The following is a 20,268-nucleotide window of genomic DNA, read 5'->3' on the forward strand; positions in this document are numbered from 1 at the left end:
TTAGTTATAAAGTACCAAATTTGAAGTCATCTCAATTTAAGCATACTTGCCGATTTAATGTTAACATCATTTGTTCTTAAAACAGAACATTTGCTTATCTCTTCGGGATGCACACATTTCTGGGAATGGCTTAACTCAGCAAGTAACTGATGACTACCCAAACTAGCTTCATAGGGGTCAGAGGATGCTCTTGTATATTAGACTGCCTCATGTCTCTCTGCCTCAAAGAAACACAGAAGAGCCCCCAAACAAGTCTTTGCCAAGTGGTGTTTTTGAAAATCTCCTAGAAGCACAGCTGCTCTGGATTCAGCCTTGTCTATACAGCGACATAGATAGATAACCCTAATCATCTCTGCAGTCAGTCACATGGCCTAAGCATGAAGCAAGTGGGCTAGATTTCTTCCTTCAGACAAACTGTAACAGCAATGAATCAAGGCAGACAAAGGAATTAATATAGCAGGCATAGATTGGAACCTTTATACCAGAATGCCTCAAGGATTGTTTTTGAACTCAATGAAAAATCAGAGTTGAATAAAATTCAAAATATCTAAGATGGTTATTTGGTCTGTATTCATTTTTAAATCTGAGTTTCCACCTCCACTGTCAGAGTACACATGCTGACTCTCAACCACAATCAATGGTCACCCTCTGCTGGTCTCCACTATTGTGGTCCATTTATTTCAAATTCTACACATCCTAGACTCCCCACAGCACTTTACACCTTTCTACCAGTTGGCTCTTTTTTTATTTCGCACTTTAAATACCTAGTTGGAAAAACCTAGGTAATCTGTCACCAAGGTGATTGACACGGTCCTTTGAGGGTATCGCTTGGTGAGCATGAGTGTGAGTTTGCATTTTAGTTGTTTTATTTTCAATCTTCACATATTAGATATGCCAATCAAGAACTTCCCACCTCTTGTGCACTCTGTCACCTTCGCATCTCTGATCCTTCCTGACCCACTGGAGAGTATCAGGCTTTCTGCACCTGCACAGAAGGCTTTGCTTTCTCTGTGGACTGTGCTTGTTCCAGTGCACATCTTTCTAGGATCTTTTAACATGTACATTTTGAAGCTGGGCACCATGGATGCAACGTATCAGTAACTCAATATTGAAAACACTGATGCAAGAGCAACCCACGTGTGAGGCCAAAGCCAGCCTGGCCTAGAGAGTAAACTTGTCTTAAAGTTATAAGCATGAACATATGCATATTTTGAACACATATATGAAGATAATAGCATTGTTGATTAAAATTCTAAATTTAAATACATATTTTAAAAACATTTTTTGTCCATCATCATTGGAAGGGTACTGTGTTTTAATGAATATTACACAGTAGTGACTTAAAGAATATGTCTAGGTTCCATGTGAGTTTAATTGACTGTAGCCTGTGTTTCACTTGCAGTTTATCATGGCAAACTGAAATGTAGAACTAAGAAGTATAAACAAAACGGAATATTGTCAAGAGTTGCTTCCTATGTTAGGGTCAGGGCAACGCAACAAATTATTAATTTTATAGTTAACTGCGGCATATCTGAACTTCCTGTTGGGCTCATGCTATGCTTTCTGATGTTCTATGTTGTTGGAAATGTGTACTAGTGCATGAGAGTGCTTTCTGTTCAAACTGTTTCTAATCTATAATTTCCTTATCCAGTGTTCTTTCAATAAAGGTACCTAGTCCTTTGGGAACATCTTATCAGAATGATGCAAATGAAGGTGTGGAGTATTTGTTTTTTTTAAAATATGTTATAATTGATGGCCCTGCCTGCTCTAACTGGTATAATAAAATCATTGCCATTTTATTAGTAAAATAAAATATTTAGCTTGAATATTAATGGAAAGCAATGGGTAACCCAATAGAAATAAACCCTTCATTGAGATTTTGTTTTGTAAAAGTGACCATTGTCTATCCATTTTCCATTCTAGCCCCAGCTGCAAAGTCAAGTGATTTCGCAGTTCCTTTCAATGAATATTTTATAACCAATGACTTTCTATTTCAATTAATGTCTCTCAAGAAACTTTTCAAAAACAGTGTTGGAAAATATGCCAGGAGAAATGGTGCTGACCTATAAATCCCAGAACTGCAGAGGCAGAATCAGGAATATCTCAAGTTTTAGACTAGCCTTAGCTATGTAATGGTGGTGTCTCAACAATGTCCCCTGCCCCTGTAATTAACAGTAGCCTCAGGAAATACAAATTGCCCAGAAAACAGAATTTCAGGATCCACCCATGAAAGAACTGCATCTACCAGCTTAGATATTTAACATTCAGAACTTTCTGAGTATAATTATTCTAGAAAGAAATATCACATTGTGTTTTCTGAGGAAGTTCTAATAGGAAGCAAAAGAAAAGGAAAAATCAAGAAATCCCCCTGCTTCTCCTTACCTTGCCTTTTCATTTCCATTTTCAAGATCAATCTGCTGAGTGCACATATCTTAAGTTATATGAGTCCTTCTTGTAGACAGTGCATGCAAATCAGTCATGTGGCGGGAAGAGAAACCATATTTTATGAACAGAAAAGAAGAGAATCACTCTTGGCTAGATCCTTTGTTAATTGTTCTCTGGAGCCCAGTATCTCTAGTGGTGGAGCAAAGGCAATGCCAGTATAAATTCTTACCCCCGCACCCCCGCACCCACCCCCCCACCCCCCCCCCACACACACATACTCTAAAAGGAAAATGTCGATGTGTTAATATTCAGATCATTAAGGGAAGCAAGTGGATATTTCTTCCTTCTGACTCTTAGACTTTGATTCCCATTGCTTTCCAAGCATCATTCCATACAAAGATCTGGCCAGCATTAACTTGAATGGTACCTGTTATTGAAAGAGAGTCTGTATTTGCAGTAATACAGAGAATGCCAGTTTAGAAATGAGCCTGATTGCATGGTTCATTGTGTTCTCCTTTGTAGAGCCAGGCTGCGGCCCACTACAAAGGCACGAAACATGCCAAGAAGCTCAAAGCACTGGAAGCCATGAAAAATAAGCAGAAATCTGTCACTGCCAAGGACAGCGCAAAGACTGCCTTCACCTCCATCACTACCAATCCCATCACCACCAGCTCTGACAAAACAGGTTAAGCAAAGATCTTTGTTGTTGTCCTTGTTATTGTTCGGAGGTTCCCTCCTTTGTCTAAACCCATATCTTTTTAAATATGTGCCCACTACATCGACTCATGCTGGAATCCATCTACCTGTGTAATGGCAACTGTTCCCTCTCATGTTCCACAACCTTTAACACAATCAATAGATATGTAACAGATTTTGCATTCTGAAGTAGTCTTGTGGTTGTTTGGAGAGACCCAGTTGTTATAAATTCCCTGAAAACCATATTCCCCACCTTTTGGGACGTTAATATTTTGTGTATATCTTCAATATCTTCTGCACATTTATAACACTGGGAGTGATTTTATCTAGTGCTAAAACTGAGTGCCTGGAGAAGATCTGTGTAAGCACACTGCTATCTCTAGGCTTTATTCCTATAAATTGCAAGTGCCGCATTGTTTGAAGTGTGACTATCTGTTTGGGCTCCTGATGCCTGTGTAACCTTCCTTCTGCATGGGCAGGTAAGTATTATTGATGCCAATTATTCTTTTTAATGGTCTTCACAGTAAAATAACAGCCTCTGAATGGCCCTGGGTTAGTATGTGCAAATGACTACCTTATTTACAGCTAAGAAGCTAATGCTCTTTCCTTAAACTGGCATCTAAAATATGAGACAATTGTTCCTTGTATTTATATGAACGGGTAGTTCTGCATGATGTGGAGATGTGGAGACCGAATTGTAATAAATCACTTTGTAGAGTAGAGCATTTAGAGTACAGGGACTAGTGAGATCATTGTCTTCTAGAGTATACAAGTGCAATGAATGAAGGAAAGAAAATGTTCATAGCCTCAATTCTAGGGATGTCTTAATCAGAAATGAACTGTTTTGAGTATAAACAGATAAAAATATAGAATGCTAAGTAGGAGAACAGGTTAAAGTGACTCTACACATTTGATCTGTGGGACACATACACTGTGCTCTGGTGATCTGAGATTATGGATACTTCTGTATGAATCTAAAATGAACTGTTCGTTAATTCTCACACCACACTAGATGTGATTGATAGATATACCACACCCTTTCCTATGAGCCTGTGTACATCTCAAGTCTGAAGCTACAAGCACCGTTTATCTCTGTGCTGTCACCTCATTGTACATTCTAAATAGTCATTTTAGTGACTCTCTGGTAGAACCCATCTGTTGCCATTTGTAGCTTCTAAAGGATGAGTAGGCTGTTTCTCTTGAGGCTTCTCCCAAGCAGTCTTTTGGTATCTAACATAAGAGTGATGCTCTAACATTTTAATATAAATAAAGACACTTGCCATTTTTCTCATCATTAAAGGTTTGGTGGCTGAATGTGCCATGGTAAGAAAGCTGGTGAACATGGTTTCTGTTGTCAAATACCAATACAAGAATGAATAGACCCGATGCTACTTTTGTCACAGAGAAGTGTAGATAGCTTACTAATGCAAAAATATAGTAGCAGTTGAATGCTTTAAGATAGGCTAAATGGTACATATTAGTGGGGCACTGAGGAAAGTACAGAAAGCAATTTGAACTGTCTTAGCCAGCTCAAGAAGTTTCCAATGGGAAAGATTATTGGTATGTGGTCTACAGACCATTCTTGTAAAGATCCTGCAAAGACCATGGCCACTTTTTTGGCTCATGACTAAAAACAAATTGCTTGAGGGTAAATTGAAGAGTTTGGGAATAATGACATTAGCACAGGAGATTTCAAGACAGCCTACTACTTGACTCTGTTTTGTGGTTATTAGTGTTCATTTCTTTGCAGATCTAAAATGAAAAGGAGCAAGCATAGTAAGTAAAAATACAAAACATGCAGTGTGAGGAGAAAAAGAGCACCAGGAGTGTAATGGAGCTAGGTTCTATGCTCAAGGAGACACAAAATTTAAAGAAAAGCCTGATGCTAAATGGAATAAAGGGAGTGGTGATCTCAGGGCAAGATTCCTCTGATCTAAGTTTGTAACTTCTCCTAAATGAAGAGGAAATGAAGAAACGTTTAAGCAGTTTAGGAAAGCATCTACAACAGAAAGCCACTGAAAATGTATTTGAGTGAGGAGAACAACTCCTGTCTCATTAAGCAGCAGAATTTGGCAGGTTTGGTCATATGGTTCTGGCTTTAGAGTCAAGGATACAAAAAGAGGCCATGGGATCTCCCCTAAAGAAAGTCACTGAGTCTAGATGTTTGTCAGGGTTATTCATATATGGAGGCCAGAAAGGCCATTTTGTAAAGCTATGAAATTAAATTGGAGACTCCTAGAGTTTGGATGATTTCATTTGATGACCAGAGTCATGGGATATCTGCCAAGAAAAACTGTAGACTGGGTGTGGAACCAGCCCAAGAGATATTTGCTGTAGTCAACAAAATTGAAAGGAGTTGGAGATGTGAAAGGCACTTTCACATCAGTCATAAAAAGAAAATTTGGAGTTTGTCCTGATAGTTTGGTCTTTCTTTGGTTCAATATTTTCTTACTATGTTACTCTTCATTCCATTTGGAATAAAAATGTATATTCTGTGCCATTGTATGTTGGAAGTATTAAATATGCCTTTTTATTTTGATTACTGTGGGTTGCAGTTAAAACGATTGCCACAAATCACAGAAGAGATTTTGAACTTTGGACTTTTAAACACTGTGGAGAATGTTATAGACTATGGAGGCTTTCGAAGTTTGACTAACTCAAGTTTTGCATTTTGATATGGCTGCAAACCTACTGGAGGCCAAGAAGTGTAATGTGGAAGGGAGTTTGAATAAGAATGGCCCACATAGACTCAGGATTAGGAGCTATGGACTGGGGTGGTATTTTGTAGGAAGTGTGTCACTGAGGAATGCTTTAAGGTTTCAAAGGCCCAAGCCAGGCCCAATGGCTCTCTCTTTTCTTGCATCTGGGATTTAACTCCTCAAGCACAATGTCTGCTTATCTGCTGCCATGCATTTAATCTATTGTAACAATTATAACAATGGAATAAGCTTCTGAAATTTTAAGCAAGCCCTAATTAAATTCTTCTCTCTCTCTCTCTCTCTCTCTCTCTCTCTCTCTCTCTCTCTCTCTCTCTCTCTCTCTCTCTCTCTCTCACACACACACACACACACACACACAAATAAATAATTTTTTTTCTAAGCCTAGCCCTGCCTTCCCTGCCTTCCCATGCCTGTTAGGAACTTACTCAGATGGGCTATCAGCACCAATATTTAGCAAATTTCAAAATAATTGTTAGAATGTACTCACTTGAGTGTGATAGTGCCTACCTATAATCTTAGCCCATAGGAGATGGACACAAAGGGATCAGAAGTTCGAACTATCGTCAGCTACAACATATCTAATACAAGTAACTAAATTAATAACTAAATGTATACTAAACAAATAAATAGAAAATCTCAGCATTTGGACACTGTAACTCTAGAATTTCATATTTGTCTTCAAGATAATTGTGTTAAGTAACAGTTGTTCTTTGCTGGTCATCAAGTTTTACATTTGCGAGTTTTATGAAAGGTCATCAAATACAGCCCCTAAGGAAGTATTTCTGTGTTTTGCTTTCATCTTGCTTTTGGAGATCCCCTAACACTTGACATTTGCAAAGGCCCTTCAGTGACTACCAATCAGAAGTTAATTAGCCTACTGAGTATATGTTTGACTCAAGTCCTATAATTGGCATGCCCTGAATACATTTTTTTTTCTGATTTGTAAAGTTCTCTTTAACAAGTCTTAGTTGTAAATATGTTCATCAGACAAAAATACTAAATCGAAATTCAAATTTGTGCTCTTCAGTTGCATGAACTGGACATGTTGTACTCAGTTCTTGTTTTTTCATTTTTCTTTTTTTGTTTTTTTTCTTAAGTTTAAAATTGCAATCTGGGATGTTGTACTCCCCAACATAAAGGTACCAACGTCTACCTTAATCATTGGCCCCATGCATTTACTGTGCTTCAGAAAATTTTCTCAGGTCACCTTTTAAGAACCTATAAGAAAAGAACATTCCTCTTCATAAACTGGATGTCTGATGTAAACTGGCAGCTAGCTGCTCATGCTCATGCCCCAAGCTGGGGCTCTTTTCTTTGTATGATCACCTGAGCAGCTTGTCCTACATAGCATCAGGCTGAGTTCTAAACCAAGTCGCGGACCAATACTACTTTCTTTAAGGTTTACAGAAAAACATATAGTAACACTATTGAGCTGATAAGAATCTAAGAATCTATTTTATGGAACAACCAACCACAAACAACCACAGTGTCATTTGGAAAATTGACAAGGAGTTTTGTGTGTGGTCAACATCTCTTTCTGATTTCACAAGGAAGGTAGGAAGAGTTTGGCTCAATGGATTAGGCTACAAATGTCCCAGATGCTAAAAAGAAAGACAATATACAACCTGGAGTTGACTTCAGAAAGTACTGTCTTAAAGTACTTCAGAAAATAATGTAAGCAATTTCCCATATGATACATTTATGATGAATATTATGGTGTTATGAATGACTTATGGCTTTCTATCATTCTATCACTTGCCATTGTTGCTGAAGTATTGCTCTGCATCTTCATAAACAGAATTTAGAGACACATATTTGTGAGTTCTGAATCAGCATTGTGGATGTATGAAAAAAATTCAGAGATCTATTTCTACTGATTTGTAGAGGTCTGATGCAGTATAGAGTATAAAATTTACACTCTAGCATATCAGTCCAGACTTATCTACTCTCCTGTCTAGCACACCATACAGTAGTGCCCCAATGTAGTGCTCAGGACTTCAGAGGTCCTCATACATACTACTAGTTTCACAACTCTTGACAGGATGGAGCAAGTCCCTCTATCATTGTGGAGATTGTGATGGCTCTCAGATTCTTCTTATTAGATACTTCTCAAGCTAATCCCCTGATCACCCTGGTAGTAGCAGATCAGAAAAGTGATTGAAAAAAAGGGAGGAAATACAGTAAAAGAAAAAAAAATCTAAGATTTACTTGAGTAGTATAATTCTAAGATCTTTCTATAAGAATCAGGGGTGAAAAATTGCACTTTGAGAGTGACATGAAAATAACAGAAATGTATTTTTTATGCATGAGTATAATAGCATTTTGCTGGCAAGAAAATGAAGATAAAAATTTGGGTCCAGGCATATATATAGTCATTCCGGAGTCACAGAGCTGTACAATGTCTTCATCTTGACAAGTGTCAATCATCTTTCTTCCTGTCAAGAGTTGTGAAACCAGTAGTATGTGGACTTCTGAGGTTTTGCCATCAGTCTCATTGGGGTGTTACTGCATAGTGTACAAGATAGGAGAACAGATGATACTGGACTGATATTCTAGAGTGTAATCTGTGATCTTGATTTGTGTATATACCTGTATGTGTACGTAAATAGGTGGAGCACGTTCTCTCCTTCTATGGATGTGATGATTTTCTTTTGAAACAAACAGATGGTAGCCACATGTTAGGAGGAGAGAAGGTGCATAAAATGCCATGTGGTTAGAGGTACATAGAACAAAATATGGAATTCCCAGGCTCCAGTTATAACTGGCATCTCTGTATCCTCTTGTAACAGGGAAGGAGAGGAGGAAGGTAGACTAAGTAAAGTACTTAGAGGAGTGCTGACTGCTCTGTAGAAGTATCATTGATAACCTATGACAGAGTCCTCTCAATATGGCCTTAGCTTCTTCTCCTCTCCCACGATAGGACACATTATTACCTGGCTGATGAGTTTCTTGAAGAAGGCATCAATAATAGAGGGTCTTCTTTTAAAGAATCTGATCTTCAGAAGACAAGGAGCTTGTAGACAAAGCACTACCTGCTATCAACTGTTCTCCAGTTGTCCTGAGTTTGGAATCTCAGCTAACAAGTGGTGTATTTCAGAGCAGTGTTAATTGAAGCCCTTCAGAACAAATGCATATGTGTGTCCATAAGTGTAGTGCATATATTTGTGTATATAAACTCTCTCCCCCAGAAATTTGTAAAATGTATAAAATAAAGACTAATATAAATGCATTAAACATATCTATGTGATATAGATATCAGAATTAAACTTTGAAATTAAAATTCCCAGTAGCTTTACCTACAGATGTCATACTTCTGATAAAATCGATGCCTGTGATGTTCACAGAAGATTTCCCTCTTCCAGTCTTTATAACATTTATTTATGGAGATTTATTGAGCACACATAATCTTATATGATGAAATATTTAAGCTAGAAACCAGAAATCAAAGATATAGCAACAGAGTTGAACAATGATCAAAAGTGACAAGAGGGCACGTGCAGCCATGAGATCATGTATAATAGTGATGAATACCAAATATGGAAAGCATTTTAAGACCATAATTTCTATAGTCAGGTTGTAATGGCTTCTGTGGAGTTATTACTAAAAACAAAACTGAAAGACAGGTGGTTCATTTTCGACCTACATTTTATTTTATCACCTTGAGTCCCAAACTCCAGAACATGAAGTGAGGCTTCATTTGTTCTTCTTTATAGCCCATTCTCCACACTTTTTCTTATCCCCTGCCCAACATCAGCACATGAGGACTAGAGGCCAAGGGTGTAGAATAAGCTTCCCATCATCTCCATGAATATCAAATATTGTCCATAAAGAGGCATGTGCTGTCTATGCAGATTTGTTTGAATGTGAAGCAACATACATAGATCCTTTACCATTTGTCACTCCTTGATTTCTTCTTTGATGCTTCTACGCAAACTCATGTCTAATATCAACTGACATGATATAGATTCTTGTTTTTCCACTCCATGAAGATCTCAACTCCTTGAAAAGTATCCACTTTCATCTTATTATAGATATTGATCCTAACATCTAGGGTTGGCAAGCAAAAATACCCATTAATAGAACTGTACTATAAATACACGATACTTATTTCAAATGTACTATGTTTACTTCAAGAAATAACAAATCCCAAATATATAGTAACCATTTAAATGTGTTTAGTCAGTCAGCTTTTTTGGTTAAACTCTGTAACATGTGATTACTTTTCAGTATACATCTGAGTTATTAGCCAGTAAAGCTCAGGTTGCAATGCATGAGCACTTGGGTGAATATTTCCCAGAGCTTAGAATTAAGTTGCTATTTTAATTATCATAATTGCATTCAGATTCATCATTAAATTACTGTGCTTTGATGTGTAATGAGACTTAAGAAAGTTTTTAAAATCACAATTGAGTCTGGTTGACTGTCTATTGAACTCTCAGTTGTGACATTGGAAACAGGATGAATTTGAGGGCAGGGAACAGACTGACTCCACTGAGATGAAGGTGCACCACTCAGCCAGGCTACAGCAATAGTCTAGTTGACTTTACTTTTGTTAGAATTGCATTTTGGGACAGTCATGACAATGTTTCACTTTATATGATTGCTCAAATAAATCACTCTCAGAATAGCACACTCCATGGTGAATATCAGCATGCAATAGGGACTATCAGAATGACCATGAGCCATGTGGCTCTCATGTTCTGCATTCATCAAACTTTTGTTCCCCTATTTCTGACAGGTACTAAGTTAAAACAGAGACAAAAATAAAGCCTATGCCACCAAACCCTGATTTTCTTGCATGTAGTGTTTTTTGGACTAGAAAATAATAGAAATATAGTAGAAAAATATTTTTTAAGTTCATCACAACTGAAACAACAATTTTGGGAAGAAAAACAAAAGAAAAAAAAGAAAAAAAATTTCTGACCTCCACTGAAGTATTAGTGATCAAATGCACTCATTCCATGCAACAATTCATATTAAATTTTTACCCTCAGCACTCTTGGACTTCTTTATATTTTAGACAAGCCATAGCATACCACTAAGGTGTTACTATAAATGAATACATATCTTGCTCCTCCAAACTTTGACCTATTAAAAATATTGTGTGAGTCTAAGTGTGTGTATGTGTACATGCACACAAATATGAGTTTGTTCTTCACACACAGTAAAGATCACCCTGTGAAGGAGTCTCTAAGTTGCTGATATCCTAATTTTAAGGAATTGTGTTACCAAAGCCTCAGTATCCCAAAAAGGTAACAAAATCATGGCTTGAAACTTGAAGCACAGACTAAGGTATGATTATCTTTCCGTAATCTACCTGTCTATCCATACTTATTTATCAACAAGTATTTTAATTCTAGTAGATACTTTTGATACTATTGTGATTAGAGCAAAGATCTACTTTAGTAGTTCTACCTAAGCAGTGTCTGTAATATGATTAGGAAGACAAGATGTAAACATAAAATCTAATTCAAGTTAAGAAGTAATTTGAGGGGAGCAAATAAAAAAAAACTACTCTGGAAATCCTTCTCAAATGAAATGTTAGCTAATCAAGAGCCTTAGGCAGCAGAAGTACAAGTTGGAGCCCTACCTGGTTTGCAGAATGAGTTAAAGGCTAGCCTATGCAAGAAAGTGAGATTCTCTGTAGATTAAAAATAATCTCTAAAGAGAACAAAGTATATAGGTCAATGGTAGAATGCTGGCCTAGCCATATGAAGACCCTGGATGAGATACATTGCATTGTCAATGAGGAAGGGAGGGAGAGGACACAAATACTGTAATTTAATCTTAATGCAAAGAATGAAGGCTTCTAGCCCTTACATGGAGCTTCTGACCTCAAATCATTCATAATAATGAAGGAGAAAGATGCCATTTCCAAAAATTTTGATAAGATTATTTAAAAGTGCTATGCTAGGGACCAATGAAGGTTATGGGAGTTTCTACATCTTAGCAATAGATATTCTTAAATTCAGATGAAGACTCCAGGTATTGTGTCAAAAAAGTTGACTGTAGTTAACAGAGTCCTAAGAGACAGAGCTAGGATTCAAGCTAATTTTTTCACTCTTCCGAGCTGGCTGTCATATCTTACACAACAATCTCCCTTAATTTTGATTAGCAATAACTCCAATTTGTGTTAGTGGCTGGTATCATCCTATCTGTTAGATTCCTCTCATTTAGCAAATTTCTCACAGATAACACACATACACGCACACACACATGTATGCACACACACACACACACACACACACACACAAGCACAAATGTTTAAAAAAATCTTTAGAAAGAGAATCAACATTTGTCATATTTATACTTAATAGGAAAGATAAATTTTATTTTTTCAAAATTGAATCAGTAGAAAGTTCATTATTATAGTGCAAAGAATAATGAAAGAAAGATGCTACATGGGATTTATCCAACAATGTTCATGTCCCCAAACACTTCTCTCTCTCTCTCTCTCTCTCTCTCTCTCTCTCTCTGTCTCTCTCTCTCTCTCTCTCTCTCTCTCTCTCTCTGTGTGTGTGTGTGCATACATGTGTGTGTGTGTGTGTGTGTGTGTGTGTGTGCATACATGTGTGTGTGTTTTGTATTACCTCTAGGGTACATATCAAATGTAAATGTAAACTTTGCATGACTAGCTTAGGTTATGAAATGGTAAATATCAACTGCCAAAAGTGTAAATGTCATCTGTTTGTATATTTATTGCTCTGCAATTTATTTTTTTCTTCAAGTAGCCACGTAGCAATCTTCCCACTTCTGTCACAATGTCACAGTTCCAAGGCTACTGCTCACAAATACTCGTTGGCAACGCAAATAAACGAACATATCTGTGGTTCAAAAAATCTTTATTACTACAAGAGTCAGCAATCCCAATTTGAATCATAGGCTTTTAGAATAGAGCTTTCCAAATGCGCAGCTAATTAATGGTTGGTGCAATCAGATTGGTATGCAAAAATAAAAGAAAATTTATAGTAGAAGATTCTTAATGATATCTCTAGCACTGCTGGTAGTTGCCTAAAGTTTAGTAGGAGTTCTAGTTTCAGCGAGTTGGGACTCAACCAACAGTACAGCAGAGAAGTAGCTACATGGAGTCACTCGCCTCAAACTGAAACCTCAGCCAGGAAAGCAGCCTCAGCATCTACTAGGAGCTGTTCCATGTGTACTACCCAGGCCTTTCGGGGCACAGTCTCAGTATGTACCTTGGGATAGTTAGGCCCATGCTGGGTTCCTTCATGACCTGATCACTAGTATCCACAATCCATTTGTAGTACTTGTTGACACTGAGATAGAGAACATCGCTCCTCCTCATTTTAGGTTAATAAAATGACACAGTGATGTTGCAAAGAAAGCACACATGAGGGAAAAGCAGTTGCTGTGAGTCTTCTTGAAAAATGAAATCTTCCATAGTGAAGTTTTCTATTTTTGTTATTGTGCTTTAGAATGGACCAATAGTAATAAAAGGAGCAGGATGTAGACATGGGGGAGAAAGGATATGCTTAAAAGCTGGACAGAAGAAGGGTGGATTCCATAGACTGCAACTGATATCAGAAAGTGGTTTCTGGGTTCTATTGACACAGAAGATACATTCTATTTAAAAAAGGAGATTCATACAGTTCTGAAATCTATATCCTGCTGAAATGCAAGGCTTGCCCGATGCACATGATGGGTAGATGAACAGATGAAAGTTTGGAGGTAGAAAATGCTAAGATTAACTAGTGAAGCTGAATCCTGACAGGTGTCACAGAAGCAACAATGTCCCCAAAATGACTACATTAGCTGGCTGATTTGACATCACAGATCCAAAAATAAATGGAAATGGCCCATCTGGGAAGATAAAGAATGAGAAAAGTCTTTAAAATTTCATTCCCTAACTTCTGTGCTCAATAAGCCATCCTCTGCATTACAGTCCTCAGAACAGTGCTTTGGAGCGTGCACCTTGATGCCAGAGCCCCGAGACAGCTGTTGGGCTATTTTCATTTCTTTTCTCTCCACTTGGCCTTCACTGCCTATGAACCAAAATGTGCCTATTTTTTGCTCCACTGATTTAATAGCCCCAGGAAAGTTGACAATGTATTCATAGAAGTTTGATCTGAGTGGACTTGCCTCCAGTCACATCTGTCATTTCTGGGACTTCCTGAACCCTATGGATTCTAGAACCTCAGTACCTGTTAGTGCAGAGCCTATGGGAATTTATCTCTGGTGTGTGCACATGTGTGTGTGTGTGCATATACTTGTGTGTGTGTGTGTGTTTGTGTGTACATGTGTCTGTGTTTGTGCACACCCACATGAATGAATAAGTATGTGTGTGTGTGTGCATGCATACAAGTATCAGTTCCTATCTTTCTCAACTGCATAAACAGTTTGCCTTATCATTAGTAACATTAAACAGATGTTAACCTACTATAATCAATAGAGAACATTAAGAAGCCTTGCTCAGCTTTAGTTCCTGAGCACTCCCTAAGTTATTAATAGATTTGCACTGCAGATGTTCTTATTATATATCCGGACTTTGGGCAGACTCTCCCATCAGCAGTCTTGTCCTTTGGGACCAAAAACCAATTTTGACTTCTTCTCTATTTGGGTCACGCTTTTGGACTGTTTTAGAGAGATTAAACAAATAAGAATTTTCCTTCCAAGGAGTTAGGGCTGACTGGATTTACTAATGCTCTGAAAAACATAGCCTAAGGAAATAGCCAAGGTAGAAGTAGAATCTGCATAAGAGGCCCACAACCAGTCCTGAACCTGGATGTCTCTTCTACTGTGATTGTGCAGAGCTGTAGTTCTAGATGCACAGAAAACTGAGAGACAAGATGACTGGGTGGATTCATAGCGGAAAAGGCCAAATTTACTCAGATAAGATTAGAACTTATTAGGAAAAGATAAAATTAGCATTTTTTCCATGTTTATGAAGTAGAAGCTTATATTTAGATCTGTAGACGAGACATATTTGGGCACCAGCAAAGCAAAGCTCACTCTGCCGTCCTAGGCAGTTGATCTGCTTACTCCTTGTCAATGAAATTTGCTTCTTTTTTTTTTTTTTTTTTTTTTTTTTTTTTTTTTTTTTTTTTTTTTTTTTTTTTTTTTTTTTGCTTTGTTTTGTTTTATCCCAAGTTGCAGTAAGTACAAATGTCATGGTGAACAGCTATAATCTTCCTTGAAGTTGCTTTATAAAACTTATAAGTCACCTAAAAGAAGTAATATGACCTAGATAGATTATGAAAACCACATATAATTCATTATTAAAATATATATCTATATAGCATGGTTGGTATCAAAATGATGACGGACTTGCCTTTGATAGTGAGATTATATTTTCACTCACATCCGCTTTTGATGATAACAATAGTACATATGTATGTAGAACTGACAAGTGGAGCACTCAGCTGTATGCATGTGTATATGCTCTTGAGTAGTTATGTGTTCACATATTATGTGTACACACTATGTTCTGTGTATACACTTGTATGTGAAAGCACTCTACAATGTATACATGTGCACACAATAAATGTATTTGTTTGTGGCATTATATTTGGATGCCTCAAAATTTACATATTTTATATTCATAGTTTACAATGATAAAGATAATAGTATTCTTGAATCTACTGTTGTAATGTTAGGTGAGACTTGGACTTTGCTTGCCCTATTACTCTTATTCTGTTCCAACTTCAAGTTTCTTCTGCATTTTTTTTACATTTAAAATAGATTCTTCTTTCATACAATACATCCTGACCACCATTTTCTTCACTCCACTCAGCTTCCATGACACCTTCTTAACCAGATCCACTCTCCCTGTGTTTCCTCCTCATAAAAGAGCAGACCTAAAAAGGACAAAACAAGAAACAACAAATCAATGCAAAACTTCTCATTTGGAAGCTGTTGAAGAGAGAAGGGTAGGGCAGAAGAGAAGAGCAGGAGAGGAGAGAAAGGGGATAGGAGAAGAAAAAAGGAGAGGGGAGGAGAGGAGAGGAGAGAAGAAGAGAGGAGAGGAGAGGAGAGGAGAGGAGAGGAGAGGAGAGGAGAGGAGAGGAGAGGAGAGGAGAGGAGAGGAGAGGAGAGGAGAGGAGAGGAGAGGAGAGGAGAGGAGAGGAGAAAAGAGAAAGGAAGGGAAGGGAAGTTAGCACAGATATTTTGGTCATCTGGATAAACCCCTAGAAACAATGATCACAGGAGTGTTCATGGAATTTTGTTTATTGCCTTATTTGTTCTTTGACTATTTGTGTTTATTGTCTTGCTTGTTCCTTTACTATTTGCATCTATTGTATTGCTAGTTCCTCAACCTAGAACTGACCTTAATACTTGCATGTAATTAAAATGGTATAAAAGCAAAAAGGAGGAGGGGGATGGGATAGGGTATTTCCAGGAGGGGAAATCAGGAAAGGGGAAAGCATCTGAAATGTAAATAAATAAAATATCTATTAAAAATAAGCATGACACAGCCACCAAATAAATGCATGAACAGATGAATGAGCCAACAAAAAAACTGTATGTTAGGAATAGTGCAAACACCCCTAACTTTGGGGAAATTGGAATATAGGCTCGTGTCTGACTTTGTATAATATTATGGGACACCTCTGCATTACGGTTATGGTAGATGTGACCTAGTTTCACCTTAATATCCAGATCTTCTGGACTGGATTTACCTCTTTAAATTTGAATTTTTTAAAGGGCTACTGCATTTGTTTGTTACTTCTCAGAAGACCAGAAAACCAGTCAAGACGTGTGTTGTTGTAGAAAGACAGAGAAATATTGCAAGCAGTTTTAGCCTTCTCTGTTTGTGAAAGCATTTATCATCTTTTGACAACATGTCACCACGTTCGGAGAAATGGACAGCATGTACTTTGTAATCAGGAAGGGAAGGTGGGGAATGACTGATGAGAGCCTTTATCACATGCCATCATCAAATAGGACTCTTTGAAATTTGAGTGTTAGAAAGGCTTGTGCTTTGATTTATGGCATTTGGTTCTGGTTCTTCATGGGTACTTATAAATTAACGCACCCTGTGACACCTCATTTCAAGTTTGGTGCTCATATGTATGGATGGCTGAATCTTGATCATCAGTCAGACTAGCCCTGTTTTTCCCAGAGTGTCACTTTCACTCAGCTGGGTTTTGACTAGTTTTGTGACTCTCTAGATAGGTTTTTTTTTTCCTTCAGACTTTCAGATAAGTCAGTTATTATTTGGTAGAAAAAAAATTTAATGATATATCAGACACTTGCAAACCAGAGTCTGATCCACACCCCTGCTATTTTCTGATAACGTATCAACCATCGCCACCAAAACTTCCCTTGTAGACTTTATCACTTCTATACCATAGTGCTACATTTTGGTTTTATCTACCCTATATTGAAATATTTTTGTTGTAGTTGTTGCATCTTATAAAAGCTGCCCTCCATAGTGTCCTTACTACATAGTAGTGAGAGCGTGGCTGGGGCTAGCTTGTTGTTGCTGTTGTTACCAGTTTAAGGTTCAGGAAATTAACAAGGGAACTCACAACTTAAGGAAAAAGTACCCCATTCTGAGTTTTTCTTTGCTTGTTGGTTTTGTTTTGTCTGCCTCCTCTAGCATCCTGGAACCTCGAACTTACAGTAGGTGTATACAAAGCAGGTCAAGAAAAGCCTGTTCTTTCTACTCCTGGGGAAATAGAACCCTGCAAGCCATGCTACTCTTTGACAATACTCAGTCTACTTTAGGCAAATATCATGAATATACTGTAGGTATCTGTCTCTGCTAACTACAATGCTTAAGAATCACTGGAGTGACATGCTAATCATTTGTGCCTAGTACCAATTAATACAAACATAAATAAGGAAGAAATGCAGTCTGAAAACATCCCAAGTCTATACCATAAAAGATATATCAGAAGGGGAACAAACCACAGAGCCACATATATAGTTTCAGAACTTGTCAGGACTCAGCTCATTTCATATTAATTCTCATTCAGAAACAGTCACTTATATTGCAGTGACTCAATTTCATATGCACTTTATATCAAGACAGTAAGAGTACTATCTAACTAGGTTAATTTGCTTATTTTAAGCAGTACTGTGGACATTAGCAAAGTGTGTGTGTGTGTGTGTGTGTGTGTGTGTGTGTGTGTGTGTGTGTGTTTCCAGAGAGAATTAACTGAGGAACTGAACTGAATTAACTGAACTGAATGTGAGTTGCACCATCCCATGGGCTAGGTTTTAAAACTAATAAAAGCAGCCAATGGGAAAAGCCATCTAAATGCTTACTCGCATAGTTCTGTTTCCTGATCTGCCAAGATGTGAGTAAACAGTCTACTTCCTCCACAGACACCTCCTGCCAGCATAACACAGATCTCATTGTCATGTCTTTCTGCCATGATGGATTGTATCTCTTGATTTGTGATAAAAAATGAACCTATTCTCCCTTAAGTTGCTTGTTGTAATTTAATTTAGTCACAGTCAGGGAAAAAGTAACTCATAGAATGCTCACAAACCAGGAACCTGTTTATTTAAAGTTATTTGCACATAGCCAAAGCCAAGAAAAGTAACATTGAAGAGGATAAAGGTAAAAAATGGTTGGCTAACTCTATTCTGAGAAGATTGGTCTGTATCCTTTAACATAATTTGACAAGCTGCCACAATGCTAACCTTTGTCAGATGTGCAAGAAAGATGCAACAAGAAGAGACTAACTTCATTCTTTGTCTCCAGTGCTCACTGGCCATACACTTGCAAAACTGGGGGCTAGAGCATCTCTGGAGCTTCCACACACTCTGTAATTACTCTTTCCCCAATCTACTTTATGAGCAGTGTGTGATTAGAAGACATATTCCAGGAAGCTCCACATCGAGGCATGATTATATCTCTCCAAGTCAATCATGTTTGAAGCTCAGCCATGTTTAAAGAATACAGGTCGTCCCTGAACATATAAATGCTCATAATTCTCTATTATTTAGAGATCTCTTACATTTTACCAGTCACTTATTGTACATAGTCCTATCACAGTTAACATGAAACTGTCCATGTTCAAATTGCTGTGGAATTTCTATATTTTGAAATAACTCTGGCTAAGAATGACATCAAGTGCATGACTTGTAAATGAAAAAAAGAAATGATAAAATGGACTTTATTAGAACTGAAAACTTTTGTTCTGTTATAGACAAATCTCAGTCTGGGAGAAAATTGTTTCAATTCACATACCTGTACAAAAGTCTGAATTCGTGGTATGTGAAGAACACTTGAAGCATGGTAATAAGAAATCAAACAACCTCATTTATAACTATGCAAAAAGTTTGTAGATATTCTGCTCAAGATTACTCAAATGGTTAATACACTATAAGATGTACATCAAGATGGCTCACCAGGGAAAACACATCATATCAAACTTAATGATAGGCGTGTAACACTTAGATCATCCTGAAAGTTGTGCTTTGACCTCCATATAAATGCCATAGCACTCATACAAAAAATAAAACATCTCCAGTGTCATTAGCATTTGGAAGATGTACATTAAAGCGAAGATAAAATACCACTGCATTCCTATCGGAATGCCTAGAATAAAATAAATAACACAAGCTGACAATAACAGATGCTGATAATGATTTGCCTCTATTGGAACATTTTAGGCCCTGCCAAGGAAATGCTAAGTAATGTGGCTTGTCGAGAATAGTTCCACAGCTTCTATAAAAAAGTGAGCATGTAATTACCATATAAACAAGCAACCTCAGTCTTTACATTAAAAGTTTTATTGGTCTCTCTCTCTATTGCCAATGAATTTCATAGAGAAAGTCTTTCAAGTTTTGAGCATGTTCCCCCTCCCAGTTTCCTCCCTTTATTCCTTCTTATACCTCCCTCCAGTGTCATTTTTTTTCTCCAAATTATTTATATATGTATAGTTTTATGTGTCAAATATCATTTCAGATCTACAAATGAGAGAAAATATGCCATGCTTATCAGATTTGGGCTTATTTCTGGTTAAGTATTTGTCTAAGACAAACAACAGTTTATGTACACACAAACAATACAACACAAATATTTACAGTGGTTTTGTTACTCCTTACCAAACAATGAAACAACCCAAATGTGTTCAATTGGACAAGTTAATTAACTGTGATGGACTGGCACAATGGGATCTTACTCAGCAACTGAAAATAACAAACTTTTTCTCTCTGTAAATACTTTGGAGGATGTCTAAGATCTTATAGGGAGGGAAGAAATGTGATCTGAAATGGCCCATTTTTTACATGATACTTTACAAGTTATATTGATGAGGTATTGTTCAGAGTTTAAGACTGAAAGGAAGTTGGAACAATTGTGACGTGAGGTCAGAATGAGATAATAGGTTGCTCCTGACTGTGGGAACTGTCAAATGCTATATATGTGTTACAGTTTCATAGAAATACATATTAGAGAAACAGTGCCTACTCAAACTGGTGAAAGCTGAATGACATCTTTCAATGTCAAAGTTTTGGGTGTTGGTAGTTATGGTGGTATGATAGTGTCATG

At 37.3% G+C, this 20,268-nt stretch overlaps 1 protein-coding gene across 5 annotated transcripts in view; it reads left to right on the forward strand.

The window, feature by feature from the left end:
• The window catches only part of Znf385d (zinc finger protein 385D), an 885,608-nt gene that overhangs the window by 797,451 nt on the left and 67,889 nt on the right, over window positions 1-20,268 (forward strand). For all 5 annotated transcript variants that reach the window (XM_076931609.1, XM_076931608.1, XM_034499193.2 and 2 more), the window contains one exon: window positions 2,908-3,070. In XM_076931609.1, the coding sequence (XP_076787724.1) occupies window positions 2,908-3,070 (163 nt within the window). The remainder of the gene's footprint in view (window positions 1-2,907; window positions 3,071-20,268) is intronic.

Source organism: Arvicanthis niloticus, chromosome 3 (genome assembly GCF_011762505.2).
Source record: "Arvicanthis niloticus isolate mArvNil1 chromosome 3, mArvNil1.pat.X, whole genome shotgun sequence".
Lineage (NCBI taxonomy): Eukaryota > Metazoa > Chordata > Mammalia > Rodentia > Muridae > Arvicanthis > Arvicanthis niloticus.